Genomic DNA, 19715 nt, shown 5'->3' with positions numbered 1-19715 from the left:
GAGCCAATTTTTGGGAACTTCTGGTCAGTTTTTGGATTTTTTTATTTCACAAAAAATTATTCCTCTTTAAAAATCCTTGAGTTTAGGTTCAAGAATCACCCAATTCAGAGTTATATCAAAGGAGTTATGATCTCTACAAGTTCTGCCTATCCTTTCTGACGTAAATTCAATTTCCTTTAATCTTATTCCTTTATTTTCATGGTTAGTTTTCTAAAATATAATTACCTATTTCACAGTTATAATTTTATATTAAAGTATTATTTTTAAAAGAGTTTTATAGTCCATGCACATTAGATTTGGGTTTATGTCTAAAGATGTTGTGATAACCGTATGGTTATGTTAATTGCAAGGTGTATTCATGATTGAACTTTGAAAGTGCGAAGTGTTGATTGATATTCGGAATTAAGGTACGTTATGTGGTTTGATACCTACGAAAGTTGTCCATGAAATTGTATCTTATTATGTTCCTTATAAAATTATGTTTCATGATGGTTTGAATTAATGATTTTTGGTTAATCAAAATAGACTTTGAATTATGATTAAAATTATTAAAAAGGATTGGATTAAAATTGATTTACAGGTTTCTTAATATTCAAGAATGATGGATTTTTAAAATGTGCTTTTAAGTAAATCAATCGATATGGTTATGAATCCCACTTAGGGAATGGATTAGAGAAGACTATGGACTTTGCATGATCTAGTCTTTCCTCAAGATTGGCCTTTGTTCATAAAGTAAACCACTTGGGGGGTGTGCACACTTAGTGAGAAATTGGTTTTGGAACGTAATCGATTGAGTTTTAAACTTGTCTTGAAAGCATTTAATTGGAAAAGCTCTTACATGAGTATGGCATTGGAATTCTTTGAATTAAACCTAAATGATTTAAATTATGTTTTACTTATCTTACACATAATCTACTTAGCATAATTTGCTAATACGTACTTTTGTTTTGGCTTTGCCCTGTTTACCATTTATGGTAAGCCGGTGAACTTTTCAGGTGGAAGTTAATTGATGCCTACGGGAGTCCACGGTAATTTCACCTAGCTTAGGAAAAGTTTGACTTTGTTTTGTGTCAAAAATTATGAACAAGTTTATTTAAAGTTTTATTAATAAGAATAAAGAATTTTCCGCTGCAAAAGTATTTTTAAAGTATAAGCCTTGCGTTATCATGCGGCGGTAATACGCCCAAGTCTATCTCTACAGTATTTATACGTATTTTCTATATATTCCGTAGAGGGAGATTTGGGGGTGTTACAGTTGACCGTTAGTGGACCCCACCACTTGCCACGTGTCACTTTATGATTGGTCATTTTTATTAAAAAAAAATTAAATAAAAAAATTCCAAAAACAAACCAAAAATATTAAAAAAATAATAATAAAAAAAAACCCCAAACCTCAAACCCCAGCCACCACCTCGGCAGCCACCAGCCCACCTACATCGGCGTGCCGGTGGCCGCCGGCCTCCTTCCCTTTCCCATCCTCTTCCCTTGTCGCGCCACCCACCCTAGCCTAAACCCTTGATACCACCGCAATAAGCCCGCAACACCAGCACATCCAATCCACCGCAATCAACCCTTGCTTCCTCTGCACTGCAGCCGGCCCCCCTCCTCTTCCCCAGTCGCGACCCACCGGAGCTTTAAACACAAAATCCAAAACCCCACCCCCCTTCCTCCACCTCCCCGAACAATTCAAATCAAATTGTTCGAACAACACTCGCCTCTTTCTCTCGGTTTCTTCATCTGGGCAATTCAGCAACCCAATTTTCTCACTCCAATTCTTATCACTCAATTTTCTCGGTTTCAATTTGATATTGGGGTGAATAAAACAACAAGCTGAGAATTTAGGTTTCAATGGTCGAAATTTTAACAATTGATCCTAATATGAACTGAAATTTTAATCCCTTAGAATTCTAATTTTCACAAAACCCAAATAGCTTGAAAATATATTTTCAACATTGTGCCTAAGAAATTAAGAATTAAAAAAAAAAAAAAGAGGAGAAATGGGGTGAGTTGTTTGAGAATGTTGAGGAAGACAAAAATAATCCCAGCTAACTAGCTAAGAAGAATCTTGTAGAAGATTTCGCTTCAACGGAGAAAATGAAGTGCGCTTTAATGGAGGGACGACGGCAGGGGGTGGTGGTGGCTAGGGTTTTGGGGTGGGCAGGGGGCTTGACGGCAGGAGGTGGTGGTGGCTAGGGTTTTGGGGTGGGCAGGGGGCCACCTATGATGAGTTCCATTTTTTTTTTTTAGTTTGGAATTTTTGTAATTTCTTTTTATTTAATTTTTTTTTAAAAAACGGACCAATCAGAAAGTGACACTTGACAAGTGGTGAGGTCCACTAACGACTGTCAGTCATTAATGACACTCGATGAATTTTGTTAAAACTCGATGACATTTGGTGAATTTTGAAAAGTCGAATGACATTCAGTGAATTTCTTTCCTCAGTCCTCACCTCTTCCCCTTCAATCACTTAAACCTTTGAATTATGAATGAATTTCTGGACTCAATCTAACACTTACCCAGAATTTTAAACTATGAAATCCTTCAAACCCCACCTCACTTCACTCTTCTTCTTCTTCCTCCTCTCTTTCTTTCTCATTTTCACCTCTGTTTCCTCCTGGAAAAAGGATGAATTTCGCAATTGCAATCAAACCCCATTTTGCAATCGAGCTCGTTCTCGAAAACCCAACTCCTGTTCTCTAATCGCTGTTGATGTGAAAATTTCTGATGGCGATCTCGTCGCTAAGTTAATCCCTAAAAACCCACCTCAAATTGATCATAATTCCACAGATTCTTCGAATCAGGAAAATGGGGTTGAAGATCTTGTCCAAAAACCCTTGATTTTGAGGTTTTCAGCTTACCAAGATGGGGTTTTGAGGGTTAAGATTGATGAAGATCAAACCCTAAACCCTCCCAAGAAGCGTTTTGAAGTTCCGAGTGTGATTGAGAGTGATTTTCTGGAGAAAAAGCTCTGGTTACAGCGGTATTCTGAGGAGAAAATTGATGGAGATTCTGGGGTTTCTTCAATTGTTGTTTATTTGGCTGATGGGTATGAAGCCATTCTTCGAAGGGACCCGTTCGAGGTCTTTGTGAGAGACAAAAATGGAGGTAACCGTGTAATTTCTATTAATTCGCACGGGTTGTTTGATTTTGAGCAATTGAGGGTGAAAAAAAATGAGGGGGATAATTGGGAAGAAAATTTTAGGAGTCATACTGATACAAGACCTTATGGTCCTCAATCTATTAGTTTTGATGTTTCATTTTATGATGCTGATTTTGTTTATGGTATTCCTGAACATGCTACTAGTCTTGCACTTAAGCCTACTAGAGGCCCCGGTATTGAATTTTCTGAACCTTATAGGCTTTTCAATTTGGATGTGTTTGAGTATCTTCATGAGTCGCCTTTTGGGTTGTATGGATCAATACCGTTCATGCTTGCTCATGGTAAGGCCCGGGGAACTTCTGGTTTCTTTTGGTTGAATGCTGCTGAAATGCAGATTGATGTTCTTGGGGACGGTTGGGATGCTGGGGAATCCAGGCTTTCGTTGCCCTCAGAGCAGAAGAGGATTGATACATTGTGGATGAGTGAGGCTGGTATTATTGATGCATTTTTCTTTGTGGGTCCTGGGCCGAAAGATGTAGTTAGGCAGTATGTGTCTGTTACGGGGATGCCTGCAATGCCGCAGCATTTTGCTACAGCTTATCACCAATGTAGGTGGAACTATAGGGATGAGGAGGATGTTTATCATGTTGATTCAAAGTTTGATGAGTATGATATTCCATATGATGTTTTATGGCTTGATATTGAACATACTGATGGAAAGAAGTACTTTACGTGGGATAGGATGCTTTTTCCGAATCCAGAAGAGATGCAGAACAAGTTGGCTGGCAAGGGGAGGCGGATGGTTACTATTGTTGACCCACACATAAAGCGGGACGAATCCTACTATATTCACAAAGAAGCCTCAGAGAAAGGGCATTATGTTAAGGATGCAACTGGGAAGGATTATGATGGGTGGTGCTGGCCTGGTTCCTCCTCATACCTGGATATGTTGAGTCCAGAGGTTAGGGAATGGTGGGCAGAAAAATTCTCCTACAAGAACTATGTTGGATCAACACCCTCATTATATATTTGGAATGACATGAATGAGCCATCCGTGTTCAATGGACCTGAGGTATCTTTTTGTTTAATTCATCCTCTTGTAATAGTATACTTTTTAACTTCTTTAACGTGTCGTGTTATTGAGTTTTTATATGCGTGTTATTTGAATCTTGTAGAGGTTTATTTATGATGTTGAGGGGAAATATGAGGATGGGATTGGGGATAGAAATATAGAATATTGTGAGTTTAGATTCCCATGTTTGTTTGATGAGATGGAAATGGTGCTGAGAATGAGAATTAATTAATAAAAATCATGATACTCAACAGATCTTAATTGAACACCATAGGCCATAGCATATGAAATAATGACTCATCATAGAATGATAAGTTTGAGGGAGGGTTTTTATTGTTATACTTTTGAAAAGAAGTAAGGAGGGAAGGTAATAGTATTAGATTATTAATGAAGGGACATGCTGGTAAGCTAGCTAAATGCTTCCAAGCTATTTTATCACGAGTCAAAGGAATTAAAATTGTTTTAGTGATTTCCATTTGAGTGATTCTTATTGCTATTTTTTTAATTCAAAGATAAAGTTTTCCCCTTAACAAATGTTTGTTTTTTTAAAACCAAAATTGAAACCCTTGTTGTGGTGGGACATGACTATGCTAGATTAGGTCAATTTTTTTAACCCAACTAGCCTTTTAACCCGTGTGTGGGTTTTCAGAAGTAGAATTAAGGAAAAAAAAAGTTTTTCTTAAAAAAAAAAAAAAAAAAAATTCATCCCCAATATTTCTGTTTGTCCCATTTGGAATTTTTTGCATGAAGAGAAAGAAGCTTTGACTATGATTATTCAGCGATACATGATAGAGAAAAACCAGTGGGATTTTATTAGATTGTTCTAGATGTTTAGTGTCAAAAAATTAATCTATAATTTTAATTACATCTAATTGTGTTTCTCAAAGATAGGCATTGAAAACTTGCAAAAAGCCAAGTGGGACAAAATTAAGGAATGGTGGGTGTACTTTTCTTATGAGAATATGAAGAGTTCGGGAGAGGAAGGGGTGAATGTTGATATATGCTTGTAAAAGATTTTAAATTATGGGGAATCTTAAAGAAACTCATTAAATACACTTGCTTTGTGGACAAACAGTACATATATACCTGTATTTTTTTATTTTTTTTTAAAAAAAATGAATTATAAAACGAGTAGTATACACTTGGCGGCTTGGCACTATTGGTTTGAGTTGTTAGTTATTGGTTATATACTTATATCAGTTATATGTAGATTAGATAACTGGTATTTTGGTAGATATTCCTCTCACTGCCTCTTCCTATTTAAACCTTCTTGCAATCACATTTTCTTGCTACGAATTGTTGCTTGCATCTTTTTATTTTATTTGTTTTTTTTTGTTTTTTTGAATTGAAGTTCTGTGTGGATCTTGTCTTTGTAACTGTAATTATAATCATGAATTAGGATATGGCCTTTACTTGTTTGATTTCGGCCTTAAATTCTTGAAAAATTCTTCTTTATTTCTTCTTTGAACAAGCAATCGTGGTATTATGGCTTTAAATGAATAATTAATGTTGCTCTGTAGAATATGTGACATTATATCTGGATTTGGTTTTCTCCCTCTGGGTGTTCCTTTGAGGCAGCATGATGCCTTGATATGACATGTATGATCTTTCATAATAGTTCGGTTGTGGATTTAAAATTTTCATTTTATTTGATGAAACAACCAGGTTACAATGCCTAGAGATGCACTGCATGTTGGAGGTGTTGAACACAGGGAGCTGCATAATTCATACGGCTATTATTTCCACATGGGCACAGCTGGTGGACTTGTGAAGCGAGGTGAGGGGAAGGATAGACCCTTTGTATTGTCAAGAGCATTCTTTGCTGGCAGTCAAAGATACGGAGCTGTTTGGACTGGAGATAATACAGCTGAATGGGAGCAACTAAGGGTTTCAGTTCCGATGGTTTTGGCCATGGGACTGACAGGAATAACTTTTTCTGGTAATCTAGGGTCCTTTCATCTCAAAAGACACATTTTAATCATATACAGTTTCTCTCAGTTAAAAATCTTTTTTTATAGGTGCTGATATTGGTGGGTTCTTTGGTAACCCTGAACCTGAGTTGCTGGTGCGCTGGTATCAATTGGGTGCTTACTATCCTTTCTTCCGTGGGCATGCTCATCATGACACAAAAAGAAGGGAACCGTGGTTGTTTGGGTAAATATTTTTCTGTTGGTCCCTCAAAGTGTTGTCCAAGATTTCATGTTTTATATAGAGCCCACTATTGTTCAATATGTGATGGTACCACTCTGTCTGGATTACTTTGTAGTAATACATCTATATGCCTATATTGAGCACTTTGTTTGTTTGTTGATAGGACCTTATTAAAAAATGGTTCTTAGGTTCTATCTTCTACAATATCTCTTTTCTTGTCACAGAAAAGTTTGTATAAAATCAGAAAAGTTCAGAGAAGATTAAATTTTCAACCTGATAAATGTTGGTTAATTTTTAACATGATTATTGTTCAAAAACATATCAATAAATCACATCATCTTGTTGCTGGTTCTTGGTTGCTGTTGTTGTAATCGTTTGTTACTGTCTTCTTCATTCTCCATCTTGATTATTTTATAAATTTTGGTTTCATTCTAAAAGTATCTTTATCCTTAGGGCTTTCACAGTAAAGGAAAACTAATCTTATTGAAAATTTCATGAACATGTGTCCTTTGAAACTATTATTAATCGCCTGAATTTGTTAGGATATTATATTATTGATTTGTTAAATCTTTTCACTTAATTTTTCCCGTTGATGTCATGTTTGTTTGTTTATATAATAATTTGGACTTTGGTATACTTACTGTCAAGGCTCTACTTTCATTCAAACCCTCCATGTATGAGTTGATGAAGTGATCGTATTGTGTTCTTTGATATTTCTATCTGCCAAAGGTCATTACTTTCTTATAAAGTTATGATGCATCAATAGCCTAGGCGGGGTTTTTTAATTTTATTTTTATTTTTATTATGTGGGTTATTTGTGAGAGGTGGCTTTGGCTGCCTCTGGCAAGATGTACTTTCACTAGAAAATGGTGGTAGTAGACAGTAATAGCTAGTAGTGATCCATTAGTGTTGGGGTTGTGGATGGTGTTGTAGCCATAATTGTCAAGGGGAAGGGGATGGGAATATAACTTATTTTACTCGTATCCATCCTGTAATGTTTGTCAATCTGATAACACTGATTATTTAGGGTGAAGTAGCAAATGGTTGTTGCATGTTTAAATTCACCTTTATAATGGAGTAAGAAATCTAGAAAATGCACTTGTTAGGAAGAGTGAAATTCTGGTGTTTATCAATGGATTCAAGATTCCAATTCTAAACCATCAGGGTTGGAGGGGGGAATCAATCTGAAGATTTTACTGGAGTGTAAATAATTAATACAAGGATTCTGTTATTTCGTTTCTCATTCTTACTTTGTTCCATTGATATTGCAAACATCTAGACTTTTACAAACTCCCCTTTGACCATCCATTATGATTTGTATGTTAGGAAAAACATAGTTAATTGGCATATCGTAAGATTCATTTGGATACTACTTTCAAAATATCAGCTTTTCATAATTTATTCTTATGTAATAAATAACATTAATGGTTAAATTGGTGCCTTAAAAAGCATGAAGCTCTACATTTTGCAATATTTGTATGATAGAGGAAGTATATGAGAAGAGCACATGATTGTTGTTGGCTTTGGTTATAATCCGCTTAAGTATTAAGGATTTTTTACCATTAATTTGAAGGATGTACATGCATATACTATTTATAGTCTGCTATGGAACTTGGAATGGGACTAACAATACTTGCTCTTATTATTCTTGTTTAATGAGTACTCAAGAGGAATTTTGAACATTCTATTCGTTAAAATTGTCTGATATCTACTTATTGTTGCTTCTAAGTCTCTCTGAGCAAGCCCTTGAAAATTTTCTCTTTATTGCAGAGAGCGTAACACAGAACGCATGAGGGATGCAATTCGTATTCGTTATATGTTGCTCCCATATTTTTACACATTATTTAGAGAGTCAAACACAACAGGTGCTCCAGTTATGCGTCCTCTGTGGATGGAATTCCCTTCTGATGAAGCTACCTTCAACAATGATGAGGCATTTATGGTTGGCAACAGTATTTTGGTGCAAGGAGTGTACACTGAGGTTTGTTTTTGTTACTTCACTATAGTGATCTTCTGTTTTCATTCTTTATCTCCTTCTATGTTTTTGTCTTGTGATTAGTATCATAATGCCTCTTTATGTTCTCTAACCAGCAAACTAAGCATGAATCAGTGTATCTTCCTGGAGATCAATACTGGTATGATATGAGAACAGGAGCCGCATACAAGGGAGGTGTGATCCATAAATTGGAAGTGTCTGATGATGGCGTTCCAGCTTTCCAAAGAGCAGGTACCATCATCCCCAGGAAGGACCGTTATCGCCGAAGTTCCACGCAGATGGTGAATGATCCATATACATTGGTATGCATCTTGTGCCTAACTTGAATTTCATACTGAAGTTTTTAGGTCTGCTTGTTGGCATCATAGAAGTACCTATTTATTCTCTTTTGACATCACTTTGATTATCCCTCTTTCTATTTTTGGATGCTTCATATAATTCTTGGGGTGCTTATATTTTCTTGTCAATTAACACATATTTCCAGTATACCACTACTGTGTTAATCTGCAACACAGCTGACATGGAAAGGCTTTTCTTGTGCTCCGAAATTAATGTAGCTGTTAGTGGGGGTGTGAAAAGATTAATTAGATAATAAAATTGGACATGTAGATAATTTAATACATTTTCATTATGTATCCTTTATTGTTTCAGCATGCAATCATCCTCTTGTGCTGTGTTATTTTTATTTTCCTCTGATTTAGCTTTAAACCATAAACACTCTATTATGTATTTATGTGTTTGATTGGTGTTTAACTTTGATGTCTTACCAAAAAGGCGAAATAGATGTCATGCCAAAAATCTTGAAATCGCCATATCTGTGGATGAGTCTATCTTGTCATGCTTGTAATTTTAAAGTCATATGCATGATAATGCGTACTATTATCTATGTTGATAAAGAAATATAGTATAGTTGAATTTGGATGGGTTCGTTCGACTAATTTTGGCATTTGAAAATTATTGTGTTAGTAATGAACATTTAAGTCTAGATGAGGGTCAAATTAGCATTTTTATTTGTGGATACTGAGTTGACATTCTGCAAACTATGATCCTTTATTATTTTATGCAAGCAAGAAACATACTTTTTGTGCTGCATCACTTCTTTTCTCCTAACACTTAGAACAGCTAGGAGAAAACTGAGATTACAAGTTGTGTTTTTCTATTGTAACTTTTAATTAGATGGTTTTGGATAAAGTCCTCAAATCTCCTGTAAAAAAATATTGGTTGCTAATTATGCTCCTTTTAATATTGTAATCTCTATTTTGGTACTTGTTTCAGGTAATAGCTCTCAATAGTTCTCAATCAGCTGAAGGAGAACTTTATGTCGACGATGGCAAGAGTTTTGAATTTCAGCGTGGTGCCTATATTCATCGCCGGTTCATTTTTACTGATGGCAAGCTTACTTCTTTGAACTTGGCACCCTCAAGCAATGATGGAAGATTATTTTCAACAGAATGTGTAATTGAAAGGATTATACTTTTGGGGCACAATGCTCGACCAAAAAGTGCCCTCATTGAGCCTTTTAAAAAAGAGGCTGAAATCGAGATGGGGCCACTTCGGGTTCAACAGTCTCAGACGACTTCCGTTCTGACAATTCGCAAACCTAATGTTCGTATATCTGATGACTGGACAATACAAATCCTGTGAGCTCCTGTGAACCTCATTGTATGGTGAAGCACCATCTGAGGCTTCACTTGTGATGTAAGCTCGGCTCGTTGTACAAAAGTTTTGAGGTTATGAAGCACCATTCTAAAGATAAGTGAGGTACATGTTTTTAGGTTTGACATGCTGAAATAGCAAAAGAGCCGTACCTTTCGAAGCTACAATGCCAATGGTATGAAATAATAATTTAATACCCATTCAGTCTTTAGTGTTTAAACCTATCTTGGTTTATCTAGTGTTCTTTACATTTGTAGGACAATTTTGTTTTGTAATGGCAAAAGATAATATATCGGAATATTTGATTCGGTATGTATTGATTAGCCTTGCCATATAAACGCTACCCATCATTGTCAATTTTTAACTTGTTTTTGAAGTGACTAGAAGTTGACAAGTTGTCTCATTTTTCCTCGTGAATCATAAGAATTTTACCTTGTTTTTCAAGTTTGAAAAGAACTCTTAAGTGTCTAAGTGTCTAACATGGGTATACCTAAGGTTGTACATCATAGGTTAAGGATGCTAAAGGGTCATTTGGATCGACTCTGGCTACATTCGTATTTGTGGTTAAGTCCATTTCAGTTTAATTGCCAATCTTCAAAAGTCAAGCAATGTTATTCATAATTTCAAATTAACCATTTTGGATCGGGTTGGTTTAGGGAAGGTCAATTTGATTCGGCCCAAAACCGGTTATCTAATTTCGAGTTTGAATCAGGCTTTGGTCAAGCCAGTTCGGGTCATATAAGATTTTCCAAGGCCTATAAGCCTACAATGAGTAATTGATATTTGCAAGAAAAGTTTCACTTCTTGACCAAATATGTAATTTGAAATCTAAATCCAACAAAATTGTAAGTTTTGCTGTTTTGGTTATTAAAAATGAATATCAAAAAATTAATAGATTATTCAATGTTGGATTTTGGAGAAGAAATGGTTATGATATAAGCAATATAGCGTATATAGTTTGTTATACTTGGTATTTGTTACTTAGGCTAGCACATATAGGATTGTATATAAATATACTTATTAGTTATAGATCCTACGAGTATAATTGAACATCCCCTACGATCAAAAGAAGACAAGATTTATGATGTAAATGTAGAAATAAAATTGATAGCTATAAGTATAATTAATTTTCACGTGCTCAAATAATTTGGATTTAGAAATCTTTATCATGACCTAATATAAAGTTGACTTTCTATTAATAAATTTCCACCACTAACTATTTTAAGAAGGTTAAGAAGGGAGGGGTGAGTGGTTATAATTTGACTTTAAAATTTTCTCAAGTATAAAGAGTATGTAATTGTTGCGCACTCTTGAGAGTATATCATAAATTATAGCGAATCATGGAAAGCTTTAGAAGTTAAATAATAATAATAATAATAATAATAATAATAATAATAATAATAATAATAATAATAATAATAATAATAATAATAATAATAATAATAATAATAATAATAATAGTAGTAGTAGTAGTAGAAAAAAAATTTATAATTTTTTTATAAATTTTATAATGTACTTTATGTTTATTGAAGTTAAAAATATTTTGTTGTTAATTTATAATACTACCTATGACAATGAGTTACCTTATGTTTATTAGGGTAAAATTTACCTCTTGATTTCTCCTAATGCATACATATTGACAGAAATTTCTGAAATAATACTGTTGTATTAGATCTAAATTCAGATTAATTTTTTATACCTCAATTAATCTATGATAAATAAATTATTAAGTTCAATTTTGAGAAATGTGGATTTCGTGAAGCATAAAATTTTAAAAATATACTTGTATACATAACGTCATTAAATAGTGGATACATGTGTGACGAATATAAACAAGTGGAAAGGAGCAATAGAATAGAGCTTTGATTTGAAAGATTACGGAATTGAACTTTTCCTTTGATTATTGGTTCGATAATACTCAGTCTTATGTTCCTAAATATTTGTCTTGTCACCAAATTAAACATCAATAAGTCTTCAACAAATGTAATGATACATGGTTTTAGAGAATACCAATGAAAGAATAACCAACCCTTAATTTGTGTAAATTAACCTTTAGCAACAAATATATCGCACATGAAAACTACTTAATTAATTATTTAAATTACAATCTATTGGGAAAATAAACGTGTTCTAACTTTTTTGAACATGTATTAATTGTATACTGTTATTATTTTGTAAAAATTGTTCTAATTTTAATCATAAAAACCTACACAGTTATACATATATAGTACCGACTAAACTAGTCAAATTTCGCTTATTTTCTAAACACCTATACAATTGTACTTAGTACGTATCAACTAAGATAGTCAACAATCGCTCTTATTCTTAAACTAATATAAGTGGATGGTACTCAAGCCGACCTAAGGGAGATAGACCCACCCACCAACATTACAAGGAGGAGAAAGGCCACACACCCCTCAAAATTAAACAACCCACTATCAATGGTAGAACGTTGAGTTTATTTTCCAAAATGATGATAGTCCAACAAGTGTCTTGTCATAATAACCTTTCTAATTAATCCCTACATACTTTTATTAGCACATATAGTAATTATGTTTAATTAATAAATGGATTAATAGTTTAGACGACTTAATTAATCTTATGGTAATAGTATTAGTGGGTCATAATCAATAGAAAGATCCATTCAAAGTTCAAAGATACCAAAGGCACTAATATAATGATAAGTGCTTTTTAATAGTTGTCATAAGACTCATAACCTATCAATCCCAAAGTCTTTGGCAACAAAGTTGCTAGAATCAGATCCTATTTGTATTAACAAATTGCTCTTTTTTATGCAATTCATTGGCTATATTATATATTTATGCCCTTTTCTTTCATTTGCAAAATTCCTTTCTATTTCTGACCTTTCTATGTGCTATTAGTTCCCTGGACACAACTAGTTCTCCTTTTCCTTTGTACAAGGCCAATAAACATTTGTTGTACAATCTTCATATCCTTCCGTCCAAGAAACACCTCAAAATCCTTACAAACTATGTCACGTCAGTGTCATCAACCAATATTTATTAGAACTCTATTTTAAAAATAACGATATACAAAGTATTATTTAGAAATTAAAAATATGATCACTCAATATCATGTCTCAAATCTGACCTAGGAACCAATTGTATGTTAACTACCCTCAAATCGGAGATAGATCCAGAAAAATCACACTGATGGTAAACTCAATATAGTTTCGACAATAAATAGTAATTTTGACAAGAACACATTTTTTTGTCATAAATGTTTGTACCTTTATTTCTAATGATCAGGTTATTTATAAGGCTATTCAAGAGTTTGTCACATAGGGTGTAGGCCCCAATTAGTTCTTATCAAGTGGATCAGGTGAGTGTTCACGTGAAACTAGGGGTGAAAGTTCGGTTTTCGGTTTGGTTTTTGGCCCAAACCGAAACCGAACCACCATATTTCGGTTTCTTGATTTTGCAAACCACACCGCACCACTTTCTCTTTGAAACCGAACCGAACCAAACCACCTAAATTTCGGTTTTCTTAAAAAAAAACCAAACCGCACCGAATTTTCCTATCAAGCATCATGAACATCAAATTTTGCAAAAAAAACCGAACCGAACCAAACCAATTAAAACCGAACCAAACAAAACCAAACCAATCCAAGGTATTAATTATTACCATCCCACCTTATCACCACCAACACCCACCCACCACCCATCACCCTGACCACCTAAAACCCACCCACCACCCACCCTAACCTACCAAAACCACCGAAACTCACCACCCATCCCCCAAAACCACCCGAAACCCACCCGCCATCCACCCTAACCCATCAAAAACCACCCGAAACCCACTCATCATGCATCAACCCGAATCCATCAAAAACCACCCCTCCACCCACCAAAAACTGAAGAAACCCACCATCCATCCTGACCACCCGAAACCCACCCAAAACTACCTACCACCACCACAATTCAATCATACACCACCATAAAAATAAAAAACTCAAACCAAATTAAAAGAAAGAAAAAGAGGACATACCTAACATTCCACCGAAAAACCTCGAATTTGGGTTTTAAAGGTCAAATTCGACCATGAAAATACTAGATCTAGTGTTTTCATGGTCGAATTTGACATGAAAACCTTTAGAATGTGAACACTGGTGCCCAGGTGGTCGTCCTTGCCTCCTTGGTCGTACTGTCGAAGAGGAGAAGAGAGTGAAAGTGGAGAAGAGATCGAAGAGGAGAGAGAAAGGACAGAGTAGAGAACTAGAGATTGGAGAAGATAAGAAGAGGAAAGGAGAAAGAGAGAACCGAGAGGGAGAAAGCTCACAAATGGAGAAAAGAGAAGAGGATTAGAGGAGAGAGAAAGGGAGGAAAGAGAAGAGGAGAGAGTGAGAGGCTGAGAAGAGTGATTAGGGTTTTTTTTTTGCCTTATATATTATGGGCCGAAATTCGGTTCGGTTTCGGTTTTCATTTCCCGAAACCGAAACCGAACCATACAATTTCGGTTTCTTGATTTTACAAACCGAAACCGAACCACTTAAGAAAAAAACCGAACCATATTCCTAATTCGGTTCGGTTTTCGGTTCGGTTTGGTTTTAAACCAAATTTGTTTCACCCCTACGTGAAACCTCCAGATAATTTTGGTAAGGATGTTTACTATCCATAAGCTTCATTCTACTATGGGCCTTTATGGATCATCCATGTCGATCGATCTGTATAATAACTACTCATACACAATCGTATATCTCTAAATTGAGAAACATAGTTAGTTACGCTAGAAGGCAAAATTACAAATTATGGAGTACATAGTTATTAAACCTTAAATTTCAATCCTAACCCAACCTTGGACTTTGTTGCATAAAGGATTACCAAAAACAAGGATATCATATATGGCCACATTAGTATACAATAAAGCAAGACAATAATGAAACATGTAGACATTATTCAACCATCTTAATGGGCATAATTCTCAAACAAAGGCATTATTGCTACAAAAATCAATTAAAATGTAAAGATACTAATCAACTCAAATAAATTAAATACAATGGTAAGGCAGCATTTATTCTCTTACAATAAGGATGGAGGAGAAGCATTCCACGTGAGATTGCTAGACAAAAAGGATCATATTGTAGTACTATATTTTATATTGTTGTAGAAATTTAATTTAATATTATTAAATATTTTAATAATGTTTTTGTTATATTTATGCTTCTTTTGGACCCTATATAAACATCGTAAATCATACACAAGAGAGTGCAGCAATTGCCCCTCTAAACCCATCTTCACTACATACTCACTTACTCACTCTCTTTTGTATATATTTATTTTACGAAATCCTCATTTTTTGAGGAGGGAGAGAAAGAAAATTCTTATAATGACGGTAAGAAATTTATTATAAACATTTTATTTAATTTCATTTATAAACATATTTTATCTTTTGTAATTTACCAGTATGTGTTTTGTGTAGATTAATTAAAGAGAATTTTTGGTTCAAAAAAAATAATTTAAAAGAGTTTTTTTTTTTTTTTTTTTTTTTTTCTTTTAATTTAGAGGAAATTAAGGTATTCTACTATTTTTCTAAGTTAATTATTTAGGTTTATAATGGAGAGATGGCTTTGGTTGTTAAGAATTTTCTAACTAGACATGACTTACTATCTTTTCTAAAATTGTTGACTAGTATAATCTACAAGATGAATATGACATGCATGATAAATTGGTTTATCTTCACAAATAAAGTTTGTGCCCATGAAATAATTGTGAGAGAAGACTTCTTATGTATGGTTGTTAAAAGTAAAATTAAGAATAATTACATTCTTTGTATTAAGTAGTGAGTAGTTAGAACAAATTCCAAAGTCAATATCAGGTGATATCGTTTTTCATGGTCCCATAATTTAACAATCACATATATTAATAAGAGGAAAAAAAGAACCCTAATAAAAATCATCGTATTTATGATCGTGTTAGTGGTGAAGGGCATAAACATTGTAATTTAAAAAAGGGGCAATTTAGTAAATTTAGTCTCTAACACCTTTTTATGGTGGGGATGTTGGAAGGGTCAAATATAAGCAATATCAGTGAGATTCCTAGCTATTTCTTGTACTTGAGCAAATCTGAACAGCTTATATATACCCCTTTACCACTTACTCTTTTTGTTCATACAAGTGTTCAACCTTAATTAGTTCCTTATACTATTAGGTCTCCTAGTGTCACATTTTAGGTTTAGGCTTTATGTAAACTTGCCTAAATATTCTCTTGCAATAATCCTATAAATTCAGCTTATAACATAATTCGTTTTATATAACCTACCAACCATAAAAATATCACATAATTTTCAAGTTCACCTAGCTAATTGTTAGCTCAGCTCTTCAACATTTACACATTTATTCATCTAAACATTGAATTTTGTTTTATTTTTTCTAATTGTATTCTTTGCTTTGCCTTATTTTTTGCTCTTAATTCAATTCAAGATGGGTGATGGTGCTGCCAAAATAAACAACCACCATGTCTACGACGTCTCCATAGACGTGCTAGGCCAACAACCGTCTACATGCTTCGATGATGATGGCCGTCTCAAAAGAACAGGTACATGTCCACCATACATACATGTACAACAATATCGTATCATAAACTCTTTGTTTCACCTTAAGTACTCGTCATACCAAAAACTAAAGTTTCAAACCTAAATATATCTTTTAATTTCAGCACTTAAATGTAGGTAACAATCAATTATGTATTAATCTCTAGAATTTTCCCTAGAAAAAAGCTCATCATTTTCATGCACTAAACATAATCTTGATTCTTAACCATTTTTTATTTTTTGTTTTTGTTAAACTATGTTATAGGGACTGTATGGACCGCAAGTGCACATATTATAACAGCAGTGATAGGTTCAGGAGTGCTCTCCTTAGCATGGGCTATAGCTCAGCTTGGCTGGATCGCCGGTCCGGCCGTGATGTTCTTGTTCTCCTTTGTTATCTACTACACTTCCACTCTTCTAGCCGATTGCTACCGTTCTGGTGATCCGATTTCGGGCAAGAGAAACTATACTTACATGGATGCTGTTAGGTCCAACCTTGGTATATATACTGAACTTTCATATGCAATAATAATATCATCTTAATTATATGGAAAATTTGCGACGAAGGTCTTTTAAGTGGTCGACCTTGTGAGAAAGATCCTTTTATAAAAAAGGTGGCACAAAAGGTCCTTTTATGGCGATTGGGTTGTGAGGAGGGTCCTTTGACCAAATTCCGGCGTTGACCTACATATCCGGCCAAAAAAAGTCACGTGCTGTGCACGTGACCGATCAAATCAGCTTTTTTTTTTTTCTCTTTTTTTTTCCTCTTCATCTTCTTCCTCCCTTTCAATTCCACACCTCCATGAATGGAATTTCCGACGAGACCTCCGCCCACCACACCTCCACCTCCGGCAACAAGGAACCCCAACCCTTTCTCCCTTTCAAAAACACTCCAAAAGAACCTTCCCTTGCGCAACACCAACAGCAACCCACGCAACACCAATCAGCCATCGCAAGCAGCCACCACTCCACCAAATTCCAGCCAATCGACAACTACTGAAGAATTTCAGAGAAGGAGCAACACAGTAATACCCCACCATTTGCATACCCCCCCTCTGTTTGCAAAAAAAAATTGGCCGGAAAATCGAAAAAGGAAAATGGAGGAAGAAGAGGAAGAGAAAAAAAAAAAAAAAGAAGAAGAAGATTTCAGTGGTCACTACTGTGCACGTGATTTTATTTGGCTGGAAAATATTGGTCAACGCCGGAGTAGTCAAATGACCCTCCTCACAACTCAAACGCCATAAAAGGACCTTTTGTGGCACCTTTTTTATAAAAAGATCTTCCTCACAAGGTCGACCACTTAAAAGGACCTTTCTCGCAAATTTTTCTAATTATATATCAAACTTAAAATTTATATATACTAAGATATGGTTTTATCTATGTTTTTGTAGGTGGTGCACATGTGAAATTATGTGGACTAATTCAGTATGTGAACCTTTTCGGCGTTGCCATAGGATACACAATTGCAGCTTCTATCAGTATGATGTGAGTTATTATGCATAATTTCACCTTGTATTATGTAAAACTTTGAGGTAAGTTAAGTATGTATATATGAGTACTGATGATTAAATTCGACAGGGCGATAAAACGATCAAACTGCTTCCATGACAGTGGAGGGAAGAACCCATGTCACATGTCAAGCAACCCTTATATGATAGCATTTGGAATTGCAGAAATTATATTCTCTCAGATTCCTGACTTTGATCAAATTTGGTGGCTCTCAATAGTCGCGGCTGTTATGTCTTTCACTTACTCTGCCATTGGACTTGCTCTAGGAATTGTTCAAGTAGCAGGTTCACATTCCTCCAAAAATCTACATTTTAAGCTTTTTGGTTAAACTTTTTGTACAAAATTAACATGTTTCTTGTTTTTTTTTTTGGACTCAGCTAACAAGAGTTTCAAGGGTAGTTTCACTGGAATAAGCGTAGGATCAGTGACCGAAACACAGAAGATTTGGAGGAGCTTCCAAGCTCTTGGTGATATCGCCTTTGCTTACTCTTTCTCAATCATTCTTATTGAGATCCAGGTACTAATTCTAGCTCATGTAAATTTGTGACAGTACTTGACTGCTAGAGTGGTTAGTTAAGTTGGTTATTTACGCGATTTTTTGTTGATTTGGTCAGGATACTGTGAGATCACCTCCTGCAGAATCCAAGACAATGAAGAAAGCCTCATTCATAAGTATCGCGGTAACAACACTATTCTACATGCTCTGCGGATGTATGGGCTATGCCGCGTTTGGTGATCTTGCACCAGGAAATCTCCTTACTGGTTTCGGTTTCTACAACCCCTTTTGGCTCCTAGACATAGCCAATGCAGCCATAGTAATTCACTTAGTTGGAGCATACCAAGTCTACTGCCAACCTCTCTTTGCATTCATCGAAAAATGGGCAGTCCAAAGATGGCCTGACAGCGATTTCATCACTAAAGATATCAAAATTAGAATTCCGGGTTTAAGGCCTTACAGTCTAAACCTCTTTAGGTTGGTGTGGAGAAGTGCATTTGTGGTGTTAACCACGCTTATTTCGATGCTTCTCCCTTTCTTCAATGACATTGTAGGACTACTTGGAGCACTCGGGTTTTGGCCTTTAACCGTGTACTTCCCTATAGAGATGTACATTGCTCAAAAGAAGTTGCCAAAGTGGAGTACAAAGTGGGTGTGTCTTCAAATGTTGAGCTTGGCTTGTCTAGTGATTTCGATTGCTGCTGCTGCTGGATCAATTGCCGGTGTTGCTTCTGATCTTAAGGTGTATCGTCCATTCAAAACTAGCTATTGATGCACGCGATAGATTCATTGGATCGATTGATTGATCGACATAGGAGAGTAGTCGAAAGGAATTATATTTCAATGTCCATGGAGAGTCATATATGTTGTTCATGGGTGGTACAGATGTGTTTTTATTTTATTTCATTTTTAAGTCCTTTGTTTTTCTTCACTTAATGTTGTAACAAAGTTTGCTAGTGTTCTTAAGAAAGGAAGGAACCCTAGCTTTTTATGTGTAATTAGTGTTGTACCTTGTAATTAAAGAATTGAGTATCTACTCTATTCTTTTGTCAATTAATTAGCATTAATTTTAATTATCTTATCTAGTGTATGAAGTGCTAATAATCCGTGCAAAGTTTGTTTGTGCAAAATATAGTTGTTTATTTATATATTTGTCAATTATCTTAAGGTCTATATAATTTGTTCT

The 19715-nt window shown here is 34.9% G+C and overlaps 2 protein-coding genes across 2 annotated transcripts; both read left to right on the top strand.

The window, feature by feature from the left end:
- The first annotated feature begins 2027 nt into the window (after positions 1 to 2027).
- On the top strand, positions 2028 to 10414 carry LOC110736635 (probable glucan 1,3-alpha-glucosidase). The gene is made up of 6 exons (XM_021916906.1): positions 2028 to 4172; positions 5838 to 6111; positions 6191 to 6326; positions 8094 to 8304; positions 8415 to 8621; positions 9595 to 10414. Exons 1-6 carry the CDS (start codon positions 2532 to 2534, stop codon positions 9961 to 9963), a joined length of 2838 nt encoding a protein of 945 aa, XP_021772598.1. The 5' UTR covers positions 2028 to 2531; the 3' UTR covers positions 9964 to 10414.
- Positions 10415 to 15183: 4769 nt separating this feature from the next.
- Positions 15184 to 19675, top strand: LOC110736634 (amino acid permease 4-like). Its single transcript, XM_021916905.1, has 7 exons — positions 15184 to 15327; positions 16415 to 16529; positions 16790 to 17023; positions 17916 to 18009; positions 18103 to 18317; positions 18411 to 18550; positions 18648 to 19675. The coding sequence occupies exons 1-7, from the start codon at positions 15322 to 15324 to the stop codon at positions 19299 to 19301; spliced, it is 1458 nt and encodes a 485-aa protein (XP_021772597.1). The 5' UTR covers positions 15184 to 15321; the 3' UTR covers positions 19302 to 19675.
- The last annotated feature ends 40 nt before the right edge of the window (positions 19676 to 19715 follow it).

This window comes from Chenopodium quinoa, unplaced genomic scaffold (genome assembly GCF_001683475.1).
Source record: "Chenopodium quinoa cultivar QQ74 unplaced genomic scaffold, ASM168347v1, whole genome shotgun sequence".
NCBI classification, from domain to species: Eukaryota; Viridiplantae; Streptophyta; class Magnoliopsida; order Caryophyllales; family Amaranthaceae; genus Chenopodium; species Chenopodium quinoa.
This window is presented reverse-complemented; position numbering and strand designations above follow the sequence as displayed.